We start from the raw sequence: 25,841 nt of genomic DNA, 5'->3' as shown, positions 1-25,841 counted from the left end.
TTTTTTTCCACTTGTGAATCATTGGGCGTGAGTAAAAACATTTGTGTGTGTTTGTGCAGTTTTGGCAGTAATTTCACTCCACATGAACGCCATAGCGCTGTTATTTACTTTCCAACGTCTTTGACTTTTAACTTGCCTGACTCAGAGATGCGGTCTTCTGCATCAGGGTCTTGGTCTTCTTGAAACCCGGATCACTCTCAGCCAGCACGGTCATGGTCTTCTTTCCGATGAACTCTAAAGCATCCAGACCACCGCTGATCACAGACTTACCCTGCGGAGAAAAACAAGCATTAGCTTGTAGCTAAAGATCGACAAACCTTTTAAATAACTTGTACTGCAAATGCTGGTTTTCGACCTTTTTGACCACTAATAATCGGTATCGGCCATGAAAAAAAAAACATATCAGTTGAACGAGTGTAATGCCAGCCACTGATGTTAGAAAATTCGGAAAAGCTGCTGATGGTGTGTTTGACAGAGAAGAAGCTAGAAGGAGATAACTTAGAAGTCCACCCTATGAGGTACATAAGTATTACATTACTTTACAAATCAAATCAAATCAAATCAACTTTATTTATAGAGCACATTTAAAATTTACCACAGGGGTAGCCAAAGTGCTGTACAATGAACAGGTTAAAAGATAAAACGAGTACCGAGCAAACACAACACAACACAAACAGAACACGATAAAAAAATAAATAATTAAAATAGAATTAATAAAAACATAAAAACATAAAAACAGGATCACAGCAGGTGTATTATGGGGCGCCATTGCAGGATGGATATCACTCAGTGTTAAAAGCCATGGAATAAAAGTATGTTTTTAAGAGAGATTTAAAAACAGGAAGAGAGGAGGCTTGTCTAACACTCAGGGGTAGGTCGTTCCAGAGCTTGGGAGCAGCAACGGCGAAAGCTCTGTCACCTCTAAGCTTCAGCCTTGTGTCAGGGACCGTCAACAGCAGCTGATCGGCTGATCTTAAGGATCGGGTGGGGCAGTAAGGCTGAAGGAGGTCGGAGAGATAGGTTGGCGCGAGGTTGTTTAGACATTTAAAAACAAATAAAAGGAGTTTAAAATGTATTCGGTAACGCACAGGGAGCCAGTGAAGGGACGCTAAAATAGGGGTGATGTGCTCACGTCTGCGGGTCTGTGTTAGCAGACGAGCAGCAGAGTTCTGCACGAGCTGCAGGCGGGCGAGGGAGGCCTGGCTAATGCCAACATACAGGGCATTGCAGTAGTCAAGACGAGTCGAGATAAAAGCGTGGATTAATTTCTCAAGATCATGTCTTGATAGAAGCGGTTTCACTTTCGCTATTTGGCGTAATTGATAAAAGCTTTTTTGAACGACGCTGCTGATTTGTTTTTCGAATTTAAAATCTGAGTCAAACTTTACCCCCAGGTTTGTGACACAGTCGCTGAGATACGGGGTCAGAGTGCCGAGGTCAACGTTGGGGGAGGGAGAGCGACTTGGACCGAACAACATAACTTCTGTTTTATCTTCATTTAGGCTCAGGAAGTTAGCTGAAAGCCAGATTTTGATGTCGTGCAGGCAGTCAATAAGACGTTGAACCGTGTTATTTTGTGCCATGGGAAAATAAATCTGGCAATCATCGGCATAAAAATGAAATGCAATACTGTACTTCCTAAAAATAGAACCAAGGGGGAGAAGGTAAAGCGCAAATAAAATTGGGGCAAGGATTGAGCCCTGGGGGACCCCATGTGGTAAAGGAGCTGTGGACGACATAAAACTGTCTACTTTTACACAAAAACTCCTGTCGGTTAGGTACGACCGGAACCAGTTGAGGGCGGCGCCCTTAATGCCCACACAGTTCTCAAGACGAGTGATTAAGGTGGCGTGGTCGACGGTGTCGAACGCAGCAGACAGATCTAAAAGCACCAGGACAACATATTTACCAAAATCAGTGGACAGGAGGATATCGTTAAAAACTTTTAGAAGCGCTGACTCTGTGCTGTGGAGGGCTTTAAAACCGGATTGGAACAGCTCAGTGATACCATTATCCTCTAAGAAGGGCAGCAACTGGCTGTAGACAACCTTCTCTAATATTTTGGAAATGTATGGAAGATTAGAGATAGGTCTGAAGTTATAGAGGAGAGAGGGGTCGAGGCTGGGTTTTTTAAGTAGAGGTCGTACCACTGCATGTTTAAACTCTACTGGAACTATTCCAGAAGAGAGGCTACTATTGATAATGTTAAGGACACTTGGTCCAATAGTAGCAAGTACCTCCTTAAACAGGCGAGGTGGGAGGGCATCTGCAGGAGAACCAGAGGGCTTCATATGACTAACTGTGTCACTTAAAAAAGAAAAGGACACCGGCTCAAACTGATGGAAAACAGAAGAGAAATGCAGAGGAACAGAAGGGTCATATGAAGGCTGAGATAGACTGGCTCTAGTTGACACAATTTTGTCAGTGAAAAAATGGAGACAATTTTCACAGAATTCAAAAGAAGCATCAAAACCAGCAGATTTGGGAGCATCAATGACAGTGTTAATAGTTTTAAACAGAACTCTGGGGTTGTTACAGTTAGAAGATATAATCTGAGATAGATATATATTCATTTCTGCTTTTACAGTCATCTGAAAGGAAAACAGGCTTTCTTTAAAAATGGCAAAGGACACATGCAGCCTGTCTTTTTTCCATTTTCTCTCTGCTCTTCTACATACGCGCCTGGCAGCCCGAGTGACGTCATTCAACCAGGGCAGAGGCGTAGCTTTAGCGCGGCGGCATTTGAAAGGCGCGATCGTGTCCAGTGTTTGTAAACAGATAGAGTTGAACCCAGAAACCAACTCTTCAGTATTCAGACACACAGATGCTGCAGAATTATCATCACAAGGAGTCGAAAAAATAGAGGAGAACCGAGCAGGAGACGAAGAATTAAACATGCGAGAGCGTTGGGGCGGTGCGCACAATTTAACTGGACACTGCGTGGCAATATCAAACAGGATCGGCATGTGATCAGAGAACACAGCGTCGCAAATGTCCAAATTAAAAACACACAAACCATACGAGAGCACTAAATCGAGTGTATGCCCACGTTCATGTGTAGAACCACACACAGACTGTACAAAGTTAAATGAGTCGATTATATTCAGGAAGCTACAAAACTACTGGAGTTGTTTGTTGTACATTCTATTCTATGGTTATTCAATATTTCTTATCCAAAAGTTTTTTTCTTTTTAAAAAGGGCAAGAACGAATTAAGTTGATTTCAATTGATTTTAATTTGAGATACAAGTGTTTTGAGTTAAGAACACGCTCAGAGAACCAATTGAGACCAAATGTTTGCCTTACAACTATGATGCGTTCAAAGCCCACCAAACAAATTGGAAAATCTTAAAGCTAAGTCAAATAACATTATTGGTGAAGAATAAAATAAATAAATGTGGGCTGATACATTCTACCTGGATTCATTTGTCACATGTGTATAAATTACTACCAACTAGGCCAGGGGTCGGCAACCCAAAATGTTTAAAGAGCCATATTACCCCAAAAAAACTAATCTGTCTGGACCCACAAAAAATTAAAAGCCTTATGTAAGTCTTATAATGAAGGCAACACATGATGTAAGTGTCAATATTAGCCTACTATCAAAATTACTTTAAAAGTATTGTACAAGTGTTATAATGAAGACAACACATGATGTAAGTGTCTATATTAGTTATATTAGCCTACTATCAAAATTACTTTAAAAGTCCCATATAAGTGTTTTAATGAAGCCAACACATGATGCAAGTGTCTATATTAGCCTACTATCAACATTACTTTAAAAGTCTTACATGTGTTATATTGAAGGCAACACATGATGTAAGTGTCTATATTAGCTATATTAGCCAACTATCAAAATTACTTTAAAAGTCTTATGTAAGTGCTATAATGAAGGCAACACATGATGTAAGTGTCTACATTAGCTATATTAGCCTACTATCAAAATTACTTTAAAAGTCCCATATAAGTGTTTTAATGAAGACAACACATGATGTAAGTGTCAATATTAGCCTACTATCAAAATTACTTTAAAAGTCCTATAAGTGTTATAATGAAGACAACACATGATGTAAGTGTCTATATTAGTTATATTAGCCTACTATCAAAATGACTTTAAAAGTCCCATATAAGTGTTTTAATGAAGACAGCACATGATGAAAGAGTCTATATTAGCCTACTATCAACATTACTTTAAAAGTCTTATATAAGTGTTACATTGAAGGCAACACATGATGTAAGTGTCTATATTAGCCTACTATCAAAATGACTTTAAAAGTCTTATATAAGTGTTATAATAAAAACAACACATGATGTAAGTGTCTATATTAGCTGTATTAGCCTACTATCAAAATGACTTTAAAAGTCTTATATAAGTGATATAATGAAAACAACACATGATGTAAGTGTCTATATTAGTTATATTAGCCTACTATCAAAATGACTTTAAAAGTCCCATATAAGTGTTTTAATGAAGACAACACATGATGAAAGAGTCTATATTAGCCTACTATCAACATTACTTTAAAAGTCTTATATAAGTGTTACATTGTGTCACGACTTGATCTTGGGAGTTTGCTTTTCCGGGATGCAACGGAAAGTTGGCACGGGCGAGACGGGAATGAAGGTACATTTTTTTATTGAAACACTAGAACTACAAAAAAGGATCAAACCAAAGCGCGCACAGTGGCGGAGAATAAACTATGAAAAACAAAAAAGACTATAAACATGGAACCAAAACTTACTGTGACAAGGAACATGAAGCAGGATCTTAGAGGAATGGACAGAGCATAAATGTGGTGCGAGGTCGTCAGAAAGACAAACTGAAAAACACTGAACTTAAATACTACAGACATGATTAACGAAAACAGGTGCGTGACTCAAGACGTGAAACAGGTGCGTGACGTGACAGGTGAAAACTAATGGGTTGCTATGGTGACAATCAAGAGTGCACAATGAGTCCAAACGTGGAACAGGTGAAACTAATGGGTAATCATGCAAACAAGACAAGGGAGTGAAAAGCCAGAAACCAAAGATTCCTATAACTAAACAAAAACATGACTTAAAACAAAAACATGATTACACAGACATGACACATTGAAGGCAACACATTATGTAAGTGTCTATATTAGCTATATTAGCCTACTATCAAAATGACTTTAAAAGTCCCATATAAGTGTTTTGATGAAGACAACACATGATGTAAGTGTCTATATTAGCTATATTAGCCTACTATCAAAATGACTTTAAAAGTCTTATATAAGTGTTATAATGAAGACAACACATGATGTAAGTGTCTGTATTAGTTATATTAGCCTACTATCAAAATGACTTTAAAATTCTTATATAAGTGTTATAATGAAGACAACACATGATGAAAGAGTCTATATTAGCCTACTATCAACATTACTTTAAAAGTCTTATATAAGTGTTACATTGAAGGCAACACATGATGTAAGTGTCTATATTAGCTATATTAGCCTACTATCAAAATGACTTTAAAAGTCTTATATAAGTGTTATAATAAAAACAACACATGATGTAAGTGCAGAGGTGGGTAGTAACGCGCTACATTTACTCCGTTACATCTACTTGAGTAACTTTTGGGATAAATTGTACTTCTAAGAGTAGTTTTAATGCAACATACTTTTACTTTTACTTAAGTATATTTATAGAGAAGGAACGCTACTTTTACTCCGCTACTTTTATCTACATTCAGCTCGCTACTCGCTACTAATTTTTATCCATCTGTTAATGCACGCTTTGTTTGTTTTGGTCTGTCAGACAGACCTTCAAAGTGCCTGCCTTACTGGTGACGTTTCATTTCGTTCCACCAATCAGATGTAGTCACTGGTGACGTTGGACCAATCAAACAGAGCCAGGTGGTCACATGACCTGACTTAAACAATTTGAAAAACTTATTGGGGTGTTACCATTTAGTGGTCAATTGTACGGAATATGCACTGTACTGTGCAATCTACTAATAAAAGTTCCAATCAATCAATCAAAAGTGTGAAGGAAAAAAGATAAGTTTTTATTTCAACCGTACATCCCGTCAAAAGCCTAAAGACTGACTGCACAGTTCCTGTCTTCACAATAAAAGTGCCGCTCCATCGCGCCTGCGCTTTCAAAACAAGAGTCTCGGAAAGCCAGCGCAAACAAGCTAGCAAGCTAAGGAGTTTGACGCCAATATATTTCTTGTAAAGTGTATAAAAACGAATATTGAAGCTGTACAAATAAGATGCCAAAAACCCACCACTTTCATGTGGTATTAGACAGAAAGGAGGAACTTTTCTTCTCCTCCATTTGAAAACGTGGACGTTATCATCACTACTGTCTGATTACAATCAACGCAAGTCATCAGAATCAGGTAATACACCAACTTATATTCTAGTCTTCATGAAAGAAAGGAATCTATATGTTAAACATGCATGTATATTCATTAAAACATCTTTAACATGTAAACAAAAACAGCAAAATAAATACATATAAATTATATACTGTATATATCAATGTATATATATATATATATATATATATATATATATATATATATATATATATATATATATATATATATATATATATATATATATATATGTGTGTGTGTGTATGTTACTCATCAGTTACTCAGTACTTGAGTAGTTTTTTCACAACATACTTTTTACTTTTACTCAAGTAAATATTTGGGTGACTACTCCTTACTTTTACTTGAGTAATAAATCTCTAAAGTAACAGTACTCTTACTTGAGTACAATTTCTGGCTACTCTACCCACCTCTGTGTAAGTGTCTATATTAGCTATATTAACCTACTATCAAAATGACTTTAAAAGTCGTATATAAGTGATATAATGAAAACAACACATGATGTAAGTGTCTATATTAGTTATATTAGCCTACTATCAAAATGACTTTAAAAGTCCCATATAAGTGTTTTAATGAAGACAGCACATGATGAAAGAGTCTATATTAGCCTACTATCAACATTACTTTAAAAGTCTTATATAAGTGTTACATTGAAGGCAACACATGATGTAAGTGTCTATATTAGCTATATTAGCCTACTATCAAAATTAATTTAAAAGTCTTATACAAATGCTATATTGAAGGCAACACATGATGCAAGTGTCTATATTAGCCTACTATCAACATTACTTTAAAAGTTATATAAGTGTTATATTGAAGGCAACACATGATGTAAGTGTCTATATTAGTTATATAGGCCTACTATCAAAATGACTTTAAAAGTCCCATATAAGAGTTTTAATGAAGACAGCACATGATGAAAGAGTCTATATTAGCCTACTATAAACATTACTTTAAAAGTCTTATATATGTGTTACATTGAAGGCAACACATGATGTAAGTGTCTATATTAGCTGTATTAGCCTACTATCAAAATGACTTTAAAAGTCCCATATAAGTGTTTTAATGAAGACAACACATGATGTAAGTGTCTATATTAGCTATATTAGCCTACTATCAAAATGACTTTAGAAGTCTTATATAAGTGATATAATGAAAACAACACATGATGTAAGTGTCTATATTAGTTATATTAGCCTACTATCAAAATGACTTTAAAAGTCTTATATAAGTGTTATAATGAAGACAACACATGATGAAAGAGTCTATATTAGCCTACTATCAACATTACTTTAAAAGTCTTATATAAGTGTTACATTGAAGGCAACACATGATGTAAGTGTCTATATTAGCCATATTAGCCTACTATCAAAATTACTTTAAAAGTCTTAAACAAGTGTTATATTGAAGGCAACACATGATGCAAGTGTCTATATTAGCCTACTATCAAAATGACTTTAAAAGTTATACAAGTGTTTTAATGAAGACAACACGGGATGTAAGTGTCTATATTAGTTATATTAGCCTACTATCAAAATGACTTTAAAAGTCCCATATAAGTGTTTTAATGAAAACAACACAGGATGTAAGTGTCTATATTAGCCTACTATCAAAATGACTTTAAAAATATTATATAAGTGTTATATTGAAGGCAACACATGACGCAAGTGTCTATATTAGCCTACTATCAAAATGACTTTAGAAAGTCTTACATAAGTGTTATAATGAAGGCAACACATGATGCAAGTGTCTATATTAGCGTACTATCAAAATGACTTTAAAAGTCTTATATAAGTGTTGTAATGAAGGCAACACATAATGTAAGCGTCTATATTAGCTGCATTAGCCTACTATCAAAATGACTTTAAAAGTTATACAACCTTCATTTAACCAGATAAGAAACCCATTGAGATCAAGATCTCTTTCACAAGGGTGACCTGGCAAGAGGTCAACAGCACATGTCACACAGCAGTTTCAAAAAAGTAATATATAAGTCTTATTAGCTATATTAGCCTACTATCAAAATGACTGTGTCGCAAATCTTTGTTGACTGACATTTTTACAACATTAGTAAAACTTCTCAGAGGGTGAGATAACTCCTGGAAATGACTGGCTTACAATGGCCAAAGTGTCCCAAGTTAAAGGAAACGGCAGGCTGTCTTCTTCTAATGGATTTATTACAATCTTTGCAAGCTAGGTTACGTTTGCTGTGGTCTGGAACAACATGGCACACAAACAACTATGAGAAATGCAGACAATATTACACACAGATAATGTGTCACGAGACATGTAAATATAAATTAAATACACAGAGGACATAAGTCAAGGAAATTAAATGAGCTATACCAGTCAAAGAGCCATTTTGACCAGTTTCGCAAATTATAGAAAACAATGGGAGCCACAATTTTTTTTTGAAATTTTAAATGAAATAACACTGCATAAAAAGTTTTCTTTTTGCTTTGTGCTATGTATAAACCAGGGGTCTCAGACACGCTGCCCACACCTTTATATGAAATTTGAAAGCTGGTGCGGCACGCGGGTTTTAAATGAATGGCGATTGTCAGCGTCATGCGTGCCGTGATGGTACAGCATCTAGCACCCACTACAACCAGCGTGCCTGGTCAGCCACTCCGCTTGCTCACGTAGGTGACAGCAAGGCATACTTGGTCAACAACCACACAGGTTACACTGACGGTGGTGGTATAAAAAAAACTATAACACTCTTACTAATAATGCGCCACACTGTGAACCCACACCAAACAAGAATGACAAACACATTTCGGGAGAACATCTGCACAGTAACACAACATAAACACAACAGGACAAATACCCAGAATCCCATGCAGCCCTAACTCTTCCGGGATACATTATACACCCCCGCTACCAAACCCCGCCCACCTCAACCGACGCACAGAGGGGGGGGGGGGGGGGGGGGGGTTGGTGGTAGCAGGGGTGTATAATGTATTCCGGAAGAGTCAGGGCTGCATGGGATTCTGGGTGTTTGTTCTGTTGTGTTTATGTTGTGTTAAGGTGCAGATGTTCTCCCGAAATGTGTTTGTCATTCTTGTTTGGTTTTGGTTCAAAGTGTGGCGCATTATTAGTAAGAGTGTTAAACTTGTTTTATATGGTTACCGTCAGTGTAACCTATGTGGCTGTTGACAAAGTATGCCTTGCTGTCAAGTACGTGTGCAAGCAGAAGATGTATAATGTATAACAAGTGTTGGGCTGGCACATTGTTAATTTAGATTGTAGAGAGCGCCAAATGTTGTATCATCATGGCACGCCCTTATTATAGCTTTAAGGGTGAAAACCGGTGAATACTAATCCCGGGTGATTTCTGCGAGAGGCACTGAAATCCGGAAGTCTCACGGGAAAATTGGGGGGTTCAGCAAGTAAACTGCTGAGCCGCATCAGAGTGATCAAAGAGCCGCATGCGGCTCCGGAGCTGCGGGTTGCCGACCCCTGAGCTATACAAACATAATGATGCAATATGTACATACAGCTAGCCTAAAAGGCATGTTAGCATCAATTAGCTTGCAGTCATGCCTGATTAGCACACCACACAAGTCAATAACCTCAACAAAGCTCACCTTTGTGCATTCACGCACAGTATAAAACGTTTGGTGGACAAAACGAGACAAATAAGGCGTGGCATAAAACACGTCTTTCTGTGGCAGCGTTGGAGAAAGTCGTACATGTAAACAAACTGTTGCGTCACAGTCCACACTTCCGCAATAATTTCAAGGACCGCCCAAATTCGTCTGACAAACATTCTCTCATCAGTGAAGCATGAGCACAAACATGTTAAACAGTGGGTTTTCTAACAATTAGGAAGGTTTGTGTCCTACAGAAACTATATTAAAACAATAAATATATTTTTTCCACATCTTTTTACTACCTAGTCAGTGGTTAGAGTGTCCGCCCTGAGATGGGTAGGTTCTGAGTCATACCAAAGACTATAAAAATGGGACCCATTACCTCCCTGCTTAGCACTCAGCGTCAAGGGTTGGAATTGGGGGTTAAATCACCAAAAATGATTCCCGGGCGCGGCCACCGCTGCTGCTCTCTGCTCCCCTCACCTCCCAGGGGGTGAACACGGGGATGGGTCAAATGCAGAGGACAAATTTCGCCACACCTCGTGTGTGTGTGTGTGTGTGACTATCATTGGTACTTTTTCCATTTTCATACATTTTTGAAAAAGCTCCAAAGAGCCACAAGGGCGGCGCTAATGAGCCGTGTGTTGGTGACCCTCAAACTGGGATGAATAAGATTAGCTTTTTTTTAGTTAAAATATACTTTTTATTGACTAATTAAAAATCTAATGATAACATGAAAGGAAAATAGCAAAAGACAGAGCCTACTCACCGTGTTCTGCACAACGTTGGAGATGGCGGAGAAGACGCCTCTGTTGGCGGCCTCGTCAGGACCGCCCGGCTCGACGCTTTCAACCGCCGGCTTATCCTCCGATACAACCTCCTCCTCTTCCTCCTCCTCCCGGGCCTCTTCTCCCACTGAGGTCTTGTGGAGACGCAGAGCCTCTCCTGCCTTCACCTTGACGGAGGACAGACTGTGGCCTGCGCACCCAGGAAGAGAAGACGGTGGAGACGAGCAGACGGACGGATGTGACCGGCGGCGTGACGGAGACGTACCGACTGTAGAAGTAGCGCTGCTCAGGAGAGACTTGCCCCAAGAGCCCCAACCTCCCCAGACTTTCTGCTCCTTCTGCACACAACACATTGACTTCCTCCACATGGAACATTCTTTCAACGCTCGATGTTGAACAAACCCACCTCCGCGTCCTCCTCCGGCGCTTCTGCCTCCAGGCTCACCGATTGGTCACATTCGGTCAGCTGACCCTCAGCTTCACTCGGTGGACTCTCAGACTTTCCGTCCTCTTTGGCATCCTCTGAGGTCTGCGTCAGGGTCTGAGGAGTCTGTGTCAGGGTCTGAGGAGTCTGCGGCAGAGTCTGAGGAGTCTGCGTCGGTTCGGACGGGGCTGCGATGTCTTCTGGAACATCCTGGCTAGAACCGGGGTCGCAGTGTTGGGGGTGTTCAGTTGCCGCGTCAGAAGGGGCAGACTCGGACATGCTGATCTAAACGTGGAAACAGTAGATTTTATTGTTGCTGCGCTCAAAAGAGTACAACAAAATGAGTTTTCAGCACAACCGCCCAAGAGCTTACAAGGGTTTACAGAGCAGGAAGACCGACAGATCGCCATGGAGGGGGGGACGTGCAGAATATTTTTTAACTTGCAAATCGTTTAATTGTTGAATTTTTTTTTTTACTTACGAATATTTTTTTTAATTGAAGAAATTTGTTTTTTTACTTGTAGATTTTTTTTTTTAAATTGCAAATCGTTTTTTTAACCCAGGAATTTTTTATTTTTTTTTAACCTGTGTATTGTTTTTTTGAATATTTATTTTTTAAGTGCAATTTTTTTCAACAGAAGAAAATTTACTTGCAGAAAAGTGTTTTTACTTGCCAAACATTTTTTTAATAGCATAATTTTTGTTAACTTGCGATTTATTTTCATATTTGGAAGAAAACCAATTTTTTTTTGGTAACTTGCAAATCGTCTTTTTACTTGCTGGATTTTTTTGTAACTTGCACTTTTTTTTTTATTTGAAGAAAAAAACAATGTACTTCCAGAAAATATTTTTTCTCTACTTGCGAATAATTTTTTTACTTGCAGAATTTAAATAGTTTTTTACTTGCGGATTGTTATTTTTTAATTGAAGAAAATGTTTTTTTTCACTTGTGAATCTGTTATTGCCTGTTATTGTTTTTTTTACTTGCAAATTGATTGGAAAAATGTTTTTGTTTTTTTACTTGCAGAATGTTTTTTAACTTGCAAATCGTTTAATTGTTGAATTTTTTTTTTTATTTACGAATATTTTTTTTAACTGAAGAAAATAGTTTTTTTACTTGTAGAATTTTTAAAAATTGCAAATGTTTTTTTTAACCCAAGAAAAAAATTGTTTTTTTTACCAGCGTATTTTTTTTATTTTTATTGAATAACATTTATTCTTTAAGTGCAATTGTTTTTAACTGAAGAAAATTGACTCGCAAAAAAGTGTTTTTACTTGCGAAAAGTTTTTTTATTTGCAGAATTTTTGTGAACTTGTGATTTATTTTTATATTTGGAAGAAAAACGTTTTTTTTTTTTTACTTGCAAATCATCTTTTTACTTGCTGGATTTTTTTGTAACTTGCAAATTTTTTTTTAATTGAAGAAAAAAACATTTTACTTTCAGACAATTGTTTTTCTTTACTTGTGAATAATTATTTTACTTTCAGAATTTAAATAGTTTTTTACTTGGGGATTTTTGTTTTTAATTGAAGGGGGGGACGGGCACGAAAAATCTTGGGACTTGCAACAGGGGGGAGGTGGTGGGGAAATCCGGTCGGAAGCTGCTTCGAAAGCCATCGTACCGCGAGGAGCGTGGGATAAGGGTACTGTGTAGACCAGGGGTGCTCATTACGTCGATCGCGATCTACCGGTCGATCTCGGAGGGTGTGTCAGTCGATCACCAGCCAGGCATTAAAAAAATAGTCCTAAAAATGAGCGATCATAAATCTTCACTATGACGTCACTTTCGTCACTTGATTGACATTCACGGCACCCGAGGGTCTTCTGAGATGACGCTGGCTGCTGCCAGCTCATTAAAATTACCGACTGGAAGGCGAGAAACACTTTATTTCAACAGACTCTGGCGCCGTACCTGTCGTCAAAACTCCAAAGACCGACTGCACAGTTGCACAATAAAAGCTCTGCTTCATCCTGCCTGCGCTACCAAAATAAGAGTCTCAGAAAGCTGCCGTGCACAAACTAGCAAGCTACGGAGTTTGCCGACAATGTATTTCTTGTAAAGTGTATACAAAGGAGTACGGAAGCTGGACAAATAAGATGCCAAAAACCAACCACTTTCATGTGGTATTGGACAGCAAGGAGGACTTTTTTTTCTCCTCCATTCGAAAATGCGGACGTTATCACCACTGTCTGATTCCAATCAATGCAAGTCATCACAATCAGGTAATACACCAACTTATATTCTTGTCTTCATGAAAGAAAGGAATCTATATGTTATAACATGCTTGTATTATCTTTTAACACCTTTAACTTGTTAACAATATTAACTATATGTGTTAAACATGCTTGTTTTATCTTTAAACACCTTTAACTTGTCAACAATATTAACTAAATGTGTTAAACATGCTTGTTTTATCTTTAACCACCTTTAAGTTGTTAATAATATTAACTATTTGTGTTAAACATGCTTGTATTATTTTTAACCACCTATAAGTTGTTAACAATATTAACTATATGTGTTAAACATGCTTGTTTTATCTTTAAACACCTTTAACTTGTTAACAATATTAACTATATGTGTTAAACATGCTTGTTTTATCTTTAACCACCTTTAAGTTGTTAACAATATTAACTATTTGTGTTAAACATGCTTGTATTATTTTTAACCACCTTTAACTTGTTAACAATATTAACTATATGTGTTAAACATGCTTGCATTATCTTTAAACACCTTTAACTTGTTAACAATTTTAAACCATATGTATTAAACATACTTGTATTATCATTAAACACATTTAATGTATTAACAATATTAACTATATGTGTTAAACATGCTTGCATTATCATTAAACACCTTTAACTTGTTAACAAAAACATATATTTCATAAATAAGTAAATATAAATTATATATATGAATGAGGTAGATCCCCACGACTTGATCAATTGAAAAGTAGCTCGCCTGCAGAAAAAGTGTGAGCACCCCTGGTGTAGACCATGGGTGCGTGCTTTGTCTATAAGCCTAGAGGCCACTCCACTCCGGTGTCGTGTTCAGACTTCAGATTAGGGTGCACTTAGGCTACGTTCACACTGCAAAGACGGATGTCCAATTCGGATTTTTTTTTGTCAAATCCCATTTTATTAATTGGCTGTTCACGTTACAAAAGAATTAGATTTCTAACGTGAATGCAAGGGAGAATGGTTGCCCCGGGAGATTTTCGGGAGGGGCACTGAAATTCAGGAGTCCCCCGGGAAAATCGGGAGGGTTGGCAAGTATGAGTATTAGCGGTGAATACGGTGTTACAGCAGCACCACCGCTGTATAATACAGGCGGGCCAGCTCTAGTGTTAATTTTATATTGCCTCAAGGGCCAAATGAAATTACACGGCGGGCCAGAGTTTGACACCCATGCCTTAGAGTCATATAACTTGGTATGTGACACATGCTAACTATTAGTATGGTCATGTTAGCTTGCTAGCATGCTAACATTAGCGTGCTAACTTTCTGAGCTCATTTTGCTACTGTTTACCCCAGAGTCATATTACTTGGTATGTGACACTGGTTGACTTTTAGCATGCAAATGATAGCATGCCAGCTTGCTAACTTAAACATGCAAACTTGTTCGTCTACTTCCACACTTCTTTCTCTATTTCCGAAGCCGTACACCTTACAGCCGTGTTAATTGACGTTTGAGACATGCTAACTGTTACAATGCCATCGTTAGCATATTTGCTAAGTGTTAGCATTTGAATGTGCCGCATTGCTAACATTTTAGGCTAGCTCTGTAATTCATTTTGTACGGTTACGCCTAAAACTCACAGATTCGGACACTAGGCACCGTCTAATAAGTACGGCGGCTTCCGGCGACCCCCGGCCACAGATAGCGGGCCCATCAAAATTTCTGCGGGAATTTTCTAGTTAGTTAATTGTTATCATGTTTTGCCAGAAATGTCATCAATATGACAGCATTGATTGATTGATTGATTGATTGAAACTTGTATTAGTAGATTGCACAGTACAGTACATATTCCCTACAATTGACCACTAAATGGTAACACCCCAATAAGTTTTTCAACTTGTTTAATCATCCATCCATCCATTTTCATCGGCAGTGCGCTTTATAATCCGGTGCGCCTTATATATGGAAAAAGATAACAAATAGACCATTCATTGGCAGTGCGCCTTATAATCCGGTGCGCCTTTTATATGGAAAAAGATAACAATTAGGCCAATCGTCGGCAGTGCGCCTTATATATGGAAAAAGATAACAAATAGACCAATCATCGGCAGTGCGCTTTATATGTGGAAAAAAATTAAAACTAGACCATTCGTCGGCAGTGCGCTTTAAAATCTGGTGCGCCTTTATATATGGAAAAATATAACAAATAGACCATTTGTCGACAGTGCGCTTTATAATCCGGTGCGCCTTATATGTGAAAAAAGATCAAAAATAGACCATTCATTCATCGGCAGTGCGCTTTATATCCGGTGCACTTTATATATGGAAAAAGATAACAAATAGACCATTCGTCTGCAGTGCGCTTTATAATCCAGTGCGCCTTATATATGAAAAAAGATGAAAAATAGACCATTCATCGGCAGTGCGCTTTATAATCCGGTGCGCTTTATATATGGAAAAAGATAACAAATGGACCATTCGTCTGCAGTGTGCTTTATATGTGAAAAAAGATAACAAATAGACTAATCATCGGCAGTGCGCCTTATATATGGAAAAAGATAACAAATAGACCAATCATCGGCAGTGCGCTTTATATGTGAAACAAAATCAAAACTAGACCATTCGTCGGCAGTGCGCCTTATAATTCGGTGCGCTTTATACATGAAAAAAAGATATTAAAAAATAGACCATTCATCGGCAGTGCGCTTTATAATCCGGTGCGCCTTTATATATGGAAAAAGATAACAAATAGACCATTTGTCGGCAGTGTGCTTTATAATCCGGTGCGCCTTATATATGAAAAAAGATGAAAAATAGACCATTCATCGGCAGTGCGCCTTATAATCCGGTGCACTTTATATATGGAAAAAGATAGCAAATAGACCATTCATCGGCAGTGCGTTTTATAATCCGGTGCGCCTTATATATGAAAAAAGATGAAAAATAGACCATTCATCGGCAGTTCGCTTTATAATCCGGTGCGCTTTATATATGGAAAAAGATAACAAATGGACCATTCGTCTGCAGTGTGCTTTATATGTGAAAAAAGATAACAAATAGACTAATCATCGGCAGTGCGCCTTATATATGGAAAAAGATAACAAATAGACCAATCATCGGCAGTGCGCTTTATATGTGAAAAGAAATCAAAACTAGACCATTCGTCGGCAGTGCGCCTTATAATCCGGTGCGCTTTATACATGAAAAAAATATATTAAAAAATAGACCATTCATCGGCAGTGCGCTTTATAATCCGGTGCGCCTTTATATATGGAAAAAGATAACAAATAGACCATTTGTCGGCAGTGCGCTTTATAATCCGGTGCGATTTATATATGAAAAAAGATGAAAAATAGACCATTCATCCGCAGTGCGCCTTATAATCCGGTGCGCTTTATATATGGAAAAAGATAGCAAATAGACCGATCATCGGCAGTGCGCCTTTTATATGGAAAAAGATAACAAATAGACCATTCATCGGCAGTGCGCTTTATAATCCGGTGCGCCTTATATATGAAAAAAGATGAACAATAGACCATTCGTCGGCAGTGCGCCTTATAATCCGGTGCACTTTATATATGGAAAAAGATAGCAAATAGACCATTCATCGGCAGTGCGCTTTATAATCCGGTGCGTCTTATATATGAAAAAAGATGAAAAATAGACCATTCATCGGCTGTGCGCTTTATAATCCGGTGCGCTTTATATATGGAAAAAGATAACAAATGGACCATTCGTCTGCAGTGTGCTTTATATGTGAAAAAAGATAACAAATAGACTAATCATCGGCAGTGCGCCTTATATATGGAAAAAGACAACAAATAGACCAATCATCGGCAGTGCGCTTTATATGTGAAAAAAAATCAAAACTTGACCATTCGTCGGCAGTGCGCCTTATAATCCGGTGCGTTTTATACATGAAAAAAAGATATAAAAAAATAGACCATTCATCGGCAGTGCGCTTTATAATCCGGTGCGCCTTTATATATGGAGTAAGATAACAAATAGACCATTTGTCGGCAGTGCGCTTTATAATCCGGTGCGCCTTATATATGAAAAAAGATGAAAAATAGACCATTCATCGGCAGTGCGCTTTATAATCCGGTGCGCTTTATATATGGAAAAAGATAGCAAATAGACCATTCATCGGCAGTGCGCCTTATAATCCGGTGCGCTTTATATATGGAAAAAGGTAACAAATAGACCAATCATCGGCAGTGCGCTTTATATGTGAAAAAAAATCAAAACTAGGCCATTCGTCGGCAGTGCGCCTTATAATCCGGTGCGCTTTATACATGAAAAAAAGATATAAAAAATAGACCATTCATTGGCAGTGCACTTTATAATCCGGTGCGCCTTTATATATGGAAAAATATAACAAATAGACCATTTGTCTGCAGTGGGCTTTATAATACGGTGCACTTTATATATGGAAAAAGATAACAAATAGACCATTTGTCGGCAGTGCGCTTTATAATCCGGCGCGCCTTATATATGAAAAAAGATGAAAAATAGACCATTCATCGGCAGTGCGCCTTATAATCCGGTGCGCTTTATATATGGAAAAAGATAGCAAATAGACCGTTCATCGGCAGTGCGCCTTATAATCTGATGCGCTTTATATATGGAAAAAGATAACAAATAGACCAATCATCGGCAGTGCGCTTTATATGTGAAAAATAATCAAAACTAGACCATTCGTCGGCAGTGCGCCTTATAATCCGGTGCGCTTTATACATGAAAAAAGATATAAAAAATAGACCATTCATTGGCAGTGCGCTTTATAATCCGGTGCGCCTTTATATATGGAAAAATATAACAAATAGACCATTTGTCTGCAGTGCGCTTTATAATACGGTACGCCTTATATGTGAAAAGAGATCAAAAATAGACCATTCATCGGCAGTGCGCTTTATAATCCGGTGCACTTTATATATGGAAAAAGATAACAAATAGACCATTCGTCGCCTTAGAGATGAAAAAAGATGAAAAATAGACCATTCATCCGCAGTGCGCCTTATAATCCGGTGCGCTTTATATATGGAAAAAGATAGCAAATAGACCAATCATCGGCAGTGCGCCTTTTATATGGAAAAAGATAACAAATAGACCAATCATCGGCAGTGCGCTTTATATGTGAAAAAAAATCAAAACTAGACCATTCGTCGGCAGTGCGCCTTATAATCCGGAGCGCTTTATACATGAAAAAAAGATATAAATAATAGACCATTCATTGGCAGTGCGCTTTATAATCTGGTGCGCCTTTATATATGGAAAAATATAACAAATAGACCATTTGCCTGCAGTGCGCTTTATAATCCGGTGCGCCTTATATGTGAAAAGAGATCAAAAATAGACCATTCATCGGCAGTGCGCTTTATAATCCGGTGCACTTTATATATGGAAAAAGATAACAAATAGACCATTCGTCGGCAGTGCGCTTTATAATCCGGTGCGACTTATATATGAAAAAAGATGAAAAATAGACCATTCATCCGCAGTGCGCCTTATAATCCGGTGCACTTTATATATGGCAAAAGATGACAAATAGACCATTCGTCGGCGGTGCGCCTTATATATGAAAAAAGATGACAAATAGACCATTCGTCGGCAGTGCGCTTTATAATCCGGTGCGCCTTATATATGAAAAAAGATGAAAACTAGACCATTCATCGGCAGTGCGCCTTATAATCCGGTGCGCTTTATATATGGAAAAAGATAGCAAATAGACCATTCGTCGGCAGTGCGCTTTATAATCCGGTGCGCCTTATATATGAAAAAAGATGTAAAATAGACCATTCATCGGCAGTGCGCCTTATAATCCGGTGCGCTTTATATATGGAACAAGATAGCAAATAGACCATTCGTCGGCAGTGCGCTTTATAATCCGGTGCGCCTTTATATATGGAAAAAGATAACAAATCGACCATTCGTCGGCAGTGCGCTTTATAATCCGGTGCGCCTTAAATATGAAAAAAGATGAAAAATAGACCATTCATCCGCAGCGCGCTTTATAATCCGGTGCACTTTATATATGGAAAAAGATAACAAATAGACCATTCGTCGGCAGTGCGCCTTATATATGAAAAAAGATGAAAAATAGACCATTCATCCGCAGCGCGCTTTATAATCCGGTGCACTTTATATATGGAAAAAGATAACAAATGGACCATTCGTCTGCAGTGTGCTTTATAATCCGGTGTGCCTTATATGTGAAAAAAGATAACAAATAGACTAATCATCGGCAGTGCGCCTTATATATGGAAAAAGATAACAAATAGACCAATCATCGGCAGTGCGCTTTATATGTGAAAAAAAATCAAAACTAGACCATTCGTCGGCAGTGCGCCTTATAATCCGGTGCGCTTTATACATGAAAAAAAGATATGAAAAATAGACCATTCATCGGCAGTGCGCTTTATAATCCGGTGCGCCTTTATATATGGAAAAAGATAACAAATAGACCATTCGTCGGCAGTGAGCTTTATAATCCGGTGCGCCTTATATGTGAAAAAAGATCAAAAATAGACCATTCATCGGCAGTGCGCATTATAATCCGGTGCACTTTATATATGGAAAAAGATAACAAATAGACCATTCGTCGGCAGTGCGCCTTATAATCCGGTGCGTTTTATATATGAAAAAAGATGAAAAATAGACCATTCATCGGCAGTGCGCCTTATAATCCTGTACGCTTTATATATGGAAAAAGATAGCAAATAGACCATTAAACGGCAGTGCGCCTTATAATCCGGTGCGCTTTATATATGGAAAAAGATAACAAATAGACCATTCATCGGCAGTGCGCCTTATAATCCGGAAAAAGATAACAAATAGTCCATTTGTCTGCAGTGCGCTTTATAATCCGGTGCACCTTATATATGGAAAAAGATAACAAATGGACCATTCATCGGCAGTGTGCCTTATATATGAAAAAAGATCAAAAATAGACCATTAGTTGGCAGTGCGTTTTATAATCCGTCCATCCATCCATCCATTTTCTACCGCTTATTCCCTTCGGGGTCGCGGGGTTCCGGTGCGCCTTATATATGAGAACAGATTTTAAAAATATTCCATTCGTCGGCAGTGCGCTTTATAATCCGGTGCGCCCTATGTGCCGGAAAATTTGGGCCGAAAACTTTTGGGGGTTAATTCATGGTAAATGAAGATGTACACTCAGCAAAAGGGCCACATCGCCACCTGCTGGTGACATTTTGCGTGTACCGACAAAACGTTTGCCATTCTTTTGTTGACAATCATGAAAAATGTGTCTATTGGTGACGTCATCCCAACTAGAGTGCAACACGTGACAGGAAAATGTATACAATTATTTGAATGATGTATATATATATGTATGTATAAATATATAATATATCGCTGTTACACCAGCAAATGTCAATGTATGACATAAGTAGGATAATTTTCAGCGTGTTACACAAACTTTTTATTATTATTTAACAGAATTTATCCAAAAAGTAACAGCAGCGTGCAAGCGATTTTTTTACCGCACTTATTTGAGGACAAGTTACACGACAATGCACGCAACGCCTTCAAACTTCTTCTTTGTGTAAACTTGTGGCTTTTTACACATGACATTGTGTTGTTTGTTGTGAAAGGACGACGAGAGTTCAACTCACCACTTTGGTACCAGCCGGCGTCTCCTCTTCCGCTCCGCCACGTCGGCAGGCGGGTGACAGTCCGCGCCGAAGATTATACACAACTTTCAAGATGATTCTCCGTGACTCTCTGTAACAGTCGCCCCCTCGGGGTCAACATCCGTCCGTAATATAGAGTATCCCCAAAGAGTATGCACAACTGTCAAGATGATTCTCCGGACTCTCGGTATCAATCGTCGTCTTGAGGTCAACACAAGTCCGTGATGTAGAATGTCACCGAAGAGTATATACAACTATCAAGATGATTCTCCGTGACTCTCTGTTACAATCGTCTCCTCGATGTAATCGCCCGTCCATACTGTAGAGTACCACCGAAGAGTAAGGCAACAGTCAAGATGATTCCCACCACTCTCTACTTCTGGGTGACGTACAGTTATCATTTGTTTGACTGCGTGAGGACCCTAACAGTCCACTGACTTAATGTGTGTTTTTAATGTACTAAGTTAATTCCGTTTTTTTAGATTAAAACCGACCATTTATATTTCCATCAAGTTGGGGGCAACGGCGTCCATACTTTGACCAACAAGTTGTTAGCAAAGGTAACAATAATCAAAGGATAACACAAAAAGTGCCCACATTTGCATTAATGTAACGTAATTCGCAATTTATTTTACATCTATTCTTATATTAAAATTTTCACAGGTTCCACCACGTGGCTCGTTGGTCTAGGGGTATGATTCTCGCTTAGGGTGCGAGAGGTCCCGGGTTCAAATCCCGGACGAGCCCGTATTTTTTTCTTTACACCTAAAATCATATTTTTAATCTTCATCCAGCCATCTATTTTCTACCGCTTGTCCCAGCCGCATAAATTGGTTTTACTCTTAACTTGCTTATTCGCTGTCGGTAACTCTCGACCCTACAAGTATCACCAACATACTTGCCAACCCTCCCGAATTTTCCGGGAGACTCCCGAAATTCAGCGTCTCTCCCGAAAACCTCCCGGGACAAATATTCTCCCGAAAATCTCCCGATTTTCAGCCGGAGCTGAAGGCCACTTCCCCTCCAGTTCCATGCGGACCTGAGTGAGGACAGCCTTTTTTCACGAGAGGACAACAGGGTGACAGGAACTAAATCATCCAGACTAGAGATAAATTGTATTATTATGTTTATCTTACCTAAAAATAAATATATTTACTAATTAAAAAAAACAAAAACGAAATAAATGTTTACTATATTTTGCTAAAAACATCCAAATTAATTGTATTTTTATTTGTATTTTTTCTGACTCCTTATTACATCCAGCCATAGAATTATACATTAAAATAAATATATTTGAAATAATTAATTTGAAATTATCATAATAATTCATTTAAAATGACCATATTTAATTATTAAAATAATTGCTTGTTTATCAACAACTTTAGCATTTTGTTCATTACATTTTGAAGCTCTCAGAAGCCAAGTTATGTTAAATTCCTTAAGATTTATCTATGCAAATTTGAAGTATCAATCATCTAAACACAGTTTTGTTTGCATATTTTCAGGATGTAGATATATATATATATATATATATATATATATATATATATATATATATATATATATATATATATATATATATATATATGTATGAAATACTTCACTTGGTGAATTCTAGCTGTCAATATACTCCTCCCCTCTTAACCACGCCCCCAACCACGCCCCGCCCCACCCCTGACCACGCCCCCCGCCCCCCACCTCCCGAAATTGGAGGTTTCAAGGTTGGCAAGTATGATCACCAATGATCAAAGATAGTCACGTGATCTAAAAAAAGGTGTTATTGTATTTCCCTGGTTAACATTTTAATATGTAACGCACTAAAAAAAGTGATTTATATCTAATTGTATATACAGTCGTGGTCAAAAGTTTACATATACTTGTAAAGAACATAATTCGGCTGTCTTGAGTTTCCAATCATTTCTATTTTTTTGTGATAGAGTGATTGGAGCACATACTTGTTGGTCACAAAAAACATTCATGAAGTTCTTGTTTGGTGTGGGTTCACAATGTGCCGCATATTTGTAACAGTGTTAAAGTTGTTTAGACGGCCACCCTCAGTGTGACCCGTATGGCTGTTGACCAAGTATGCTTGCATTCACGTGTTTGTGTGTGCTTGAAATGAACGTTATCATTAAACCAGTTAAAAGATCATACAACGTGTCGGCATTTCTTGACATCTTGGAGTAAAGACCATTTTTAAACCCGTCCAACGCTACATTATTATGTGACTGAGCCGGCACGCTGTTTATATGGAGGAAAAGCGGACGCCTGGACAGCATGCGGCTGTTAAGGGGTGAAGGTTTCAGGTGAGAGAGGACTAGGGATGATGTTCGAAACCGATTCTCCCAGTTGTTCGATAAGAAAAGAACCGATTCCATGGACTCGAATCCCTTTTTGAGAACCGGTTCCCGTTATCGAGGCCACTATAGTAAAGAAAAAGAGTTGGTTCTTTATTCGAATCCCTGGGAACGAATCCCAAATGGGCAATGTTATGCCCATTTGATTGTAGACTCTTACTGACACCTTGTGGCGATATGAAAATACTACGCGTCAATAGTTTGGGCACTTCCGGGTTGACGATGTTAGTTCAGTTCATGAGACAATTGAGAAGTAGACAAGTTGTGTTAGCTCCTACAAGCCTTGGAAAAGATAAGTCTGTAAGTAAACTGTTTAACTTGTTTATGTAACTCAATATTAAGGTGGAAAGTGGTTAAATTTGATACTAAGATGTTTATTGAAAAACGATTTTTGTGCACTGTTTTAATGGATGTTTTGAGGACTTAAAATGGCTGCCAGTCGTGTATTTCCACCATCGAAATAGTTTCAACACAGAAGTCATTGTTTGATGATAGTACTGTATATTTGTGTGACGCTAATATTTACATATTGTGTATTACATTTCAGTATGTTAATTGAATCACATAGCTTATACATTTGTCATTGTGTGTATTTCAGTTTAAAATAAATAAATAAATAACAGTCCAGTGCAAGACAAAAGTAAAGATAGGAAAAGACAAAGCAAGATCAACAACAATAAAGAGCCTAAATGGATTCATCTGCTTTGGAACTTTATTAGACGTCTTGGATTGTTTGTTAGCTGTCTGCCTGTGTGTGTAGTTAGTATGTTCCAATAGCAGCAGAAGTGCACTTTTTGGAGAGCTGTATTATTTTCAGTTTTGTGCCCAAGGGACTGATTTTATTTAACACTATATTATTATTTATACACCTATAGTGATCACAGAGACAGGTTGTTTTTGTGTTACTGTATATATTTGTTTTTCTGAAAAATCCCACTTAATATACTTTGGGTAACAACAGTCAATATTTATTTATTTTATTAGAGGGGTATCAGTCAATATTTATTTATTTTATTTTTTTATTATAAAATAAAAATGAGCTTTTGTTAAACCAAATATTGTGTTTTTTCCCGTATACAACAACCTATCTGGATTCGATAAGGAATCGGTTCGATAAGAGGATTCGATAATGGCCTCGAACTCGATAATTTCTTATCAAACATCATCCCTAGAGAGGACGCTAAAGGCAGTGCCTTTAAGGCACACCCCCAATATTGTTGTCCGGGTGGAAATCGGGAAAAATTTGGGAGAATGGTTGCCCCAGGAGATTTTCGGGAGGGGCACTGAAATTCGGGAGTCTCCCGGAAAATTCGGGAGGGTTGGCAAGTATGCTTTTTGGTGGTTCTCGGTTTGAATCTTGATCATCCTGACCAATTTTCTCTCAGCAGCAGGTGATAGCTTGCGTTTTCTTTCTGAACATGGCAGTGACAAAACTGTGCCATGCACTTTATACTTACAATTGTCCGCACAGTTGCTCTTGGGGACCTGAAGCTGCTTTGAAACGGCTCCGAGTGACTTTCCTGACTTGTCCAAGTCAATGATTCGTCAATCAACACACAATTCTGAAAACTGTATCAATAAGTTTATTAAGTGGTATGAATATTCTTTTTTTGAATGCAAAACTTGCACACACACACACACACACACACACACACCTGTAAATGTTCACAGTTTAACACATTCCCTTTGAATTTCCAACATAGATTAAAAAAAGGAGATACAATTACAGAAATGTGTAATAATTTTAATTATTATGAATATAAAAAAAAAAAAATCATGCTTAATAAAAATAAAAACCTTTAATTGCCCTTTCAGTCTAACAAAGAATGATCAAATATATAGAATATTATATTACATTTGCGACCCACTAAAACCTTTACAAGCAAAGAATCTCAGGAGCTGCAACATTCGGTGCGAGTATGTCCAAAGTTTACGTGTGTCGGAATAAATGTTTGACTTTGGGAATGTTTTATTATTTCAGCAATAAAGTGCACACTGCATGGAGACACACACACACACACACACACACACACACACACACACACGCACACACACACACGCAACTACTTTGTCCTAAAGTGATAGCTTCTTAACAAGCACCATTGATTGGAATGACGTGTTAACTAGTGATGTGCGGATCGATACTGAAATATCGATACCGCCGATACCAGATATGGTATGCTCTAATATCGATTCCCCAAATCAAAAATATCGATACTTTTGATCATTTAGTTCAAGGGGTCAACACTTTTTCCGTATGTGGCGCTATGATAATGTTTTTTTATTTAAAAAAAAATGGTATTACTGGTGACAAAGTATATTATTATTCATTATTAATTAGAACATTTCAGCTTTTTCTCAATACAATTCTTGCATTTTTACTGTTGTTTTTCCTGCATGTAAGAATAGAATAAAAATGTTAAAAAAATATTGTTCAGTTACACATTTATCAGTGTTCAATATGGTTGTTGTAATTTTTCA

General features: G+C 37.7%; 1 protein-coding gene and 1 non-coding gene across 2 annotated transcripts in view; one reads left to right on the top strand and one right to left on the bottom strand.

The window, feature by feature from the left end:
• The window catches only part of fam114a1 (family with sequence similarity 114 member A1), a 38,504-nt gene extending 17,320 nt beyond the window's left edge, over nucleotides 1-21,184 (bottom strand). The window contains exons 1-5 of the mRNA XM_061977041.2: nucleotides 20,986-21,184; nucleotides 11,154-11,456; nucleotides 11,013-11,085; nucleotides 10,729-10,937; nucleotides 137-271 (exon numbers count right to left, since the gene is read on the bottom strand). Coding sequence (XP_061833025.1) covers nucleotides 137-271; nucleotides 10,729-10,937; nucleotides 11,013-11,085; nucleotides 11,154-11,450 — 714 coding nt within the window. The 5' untranslated portion in view covers nucleotides 11,451-11,456; nucleotides 20,986-21,184. The remainder of the gene's footprint in view (nucleotides 1-136; nucleotides 272-10,728; nucleotides 10,938-11,012; nucleotides 11,086-11,153; nucleotides 11,457-20,985) is intronic.
• Nucleotides 21,185-21,678: 494 nt separating this feature from the next.
• trnap-agg (transfer RNA proline (anticodon AGG)) lies at nucleotides 21,679-21,750 on the top strand. The gene has a single exon. It is a non-coding gene; the product is annotated as a tRNA-Pro (tRNA).
• Nucleotides 21,751-25,841: the final 4,091 nt, after the last annotated feature.

This window comes from Nerophis lumbriciformis, linkage group LG16 (assembly GCF_033978685.3).
Source record: "Nerophis lumbriciformis linkage group LG16, RoL_Nlum_v2.1, whole genome shotgun sequence".
In the NCBI taxonomy this organism is placed as follows: domain Eukaryota; kingdom Metazoa; phylum Chordata; class Actinopteri; order Syngnathiformes; family Syngnathidae; genus Nerophis; species Nerophis lumbriciformis.
The sequence above is the reverse complement of the archived record's forward strand: the minus strand, read 5'-3'. Positions and strand labels throughout refer to the sequence as shown.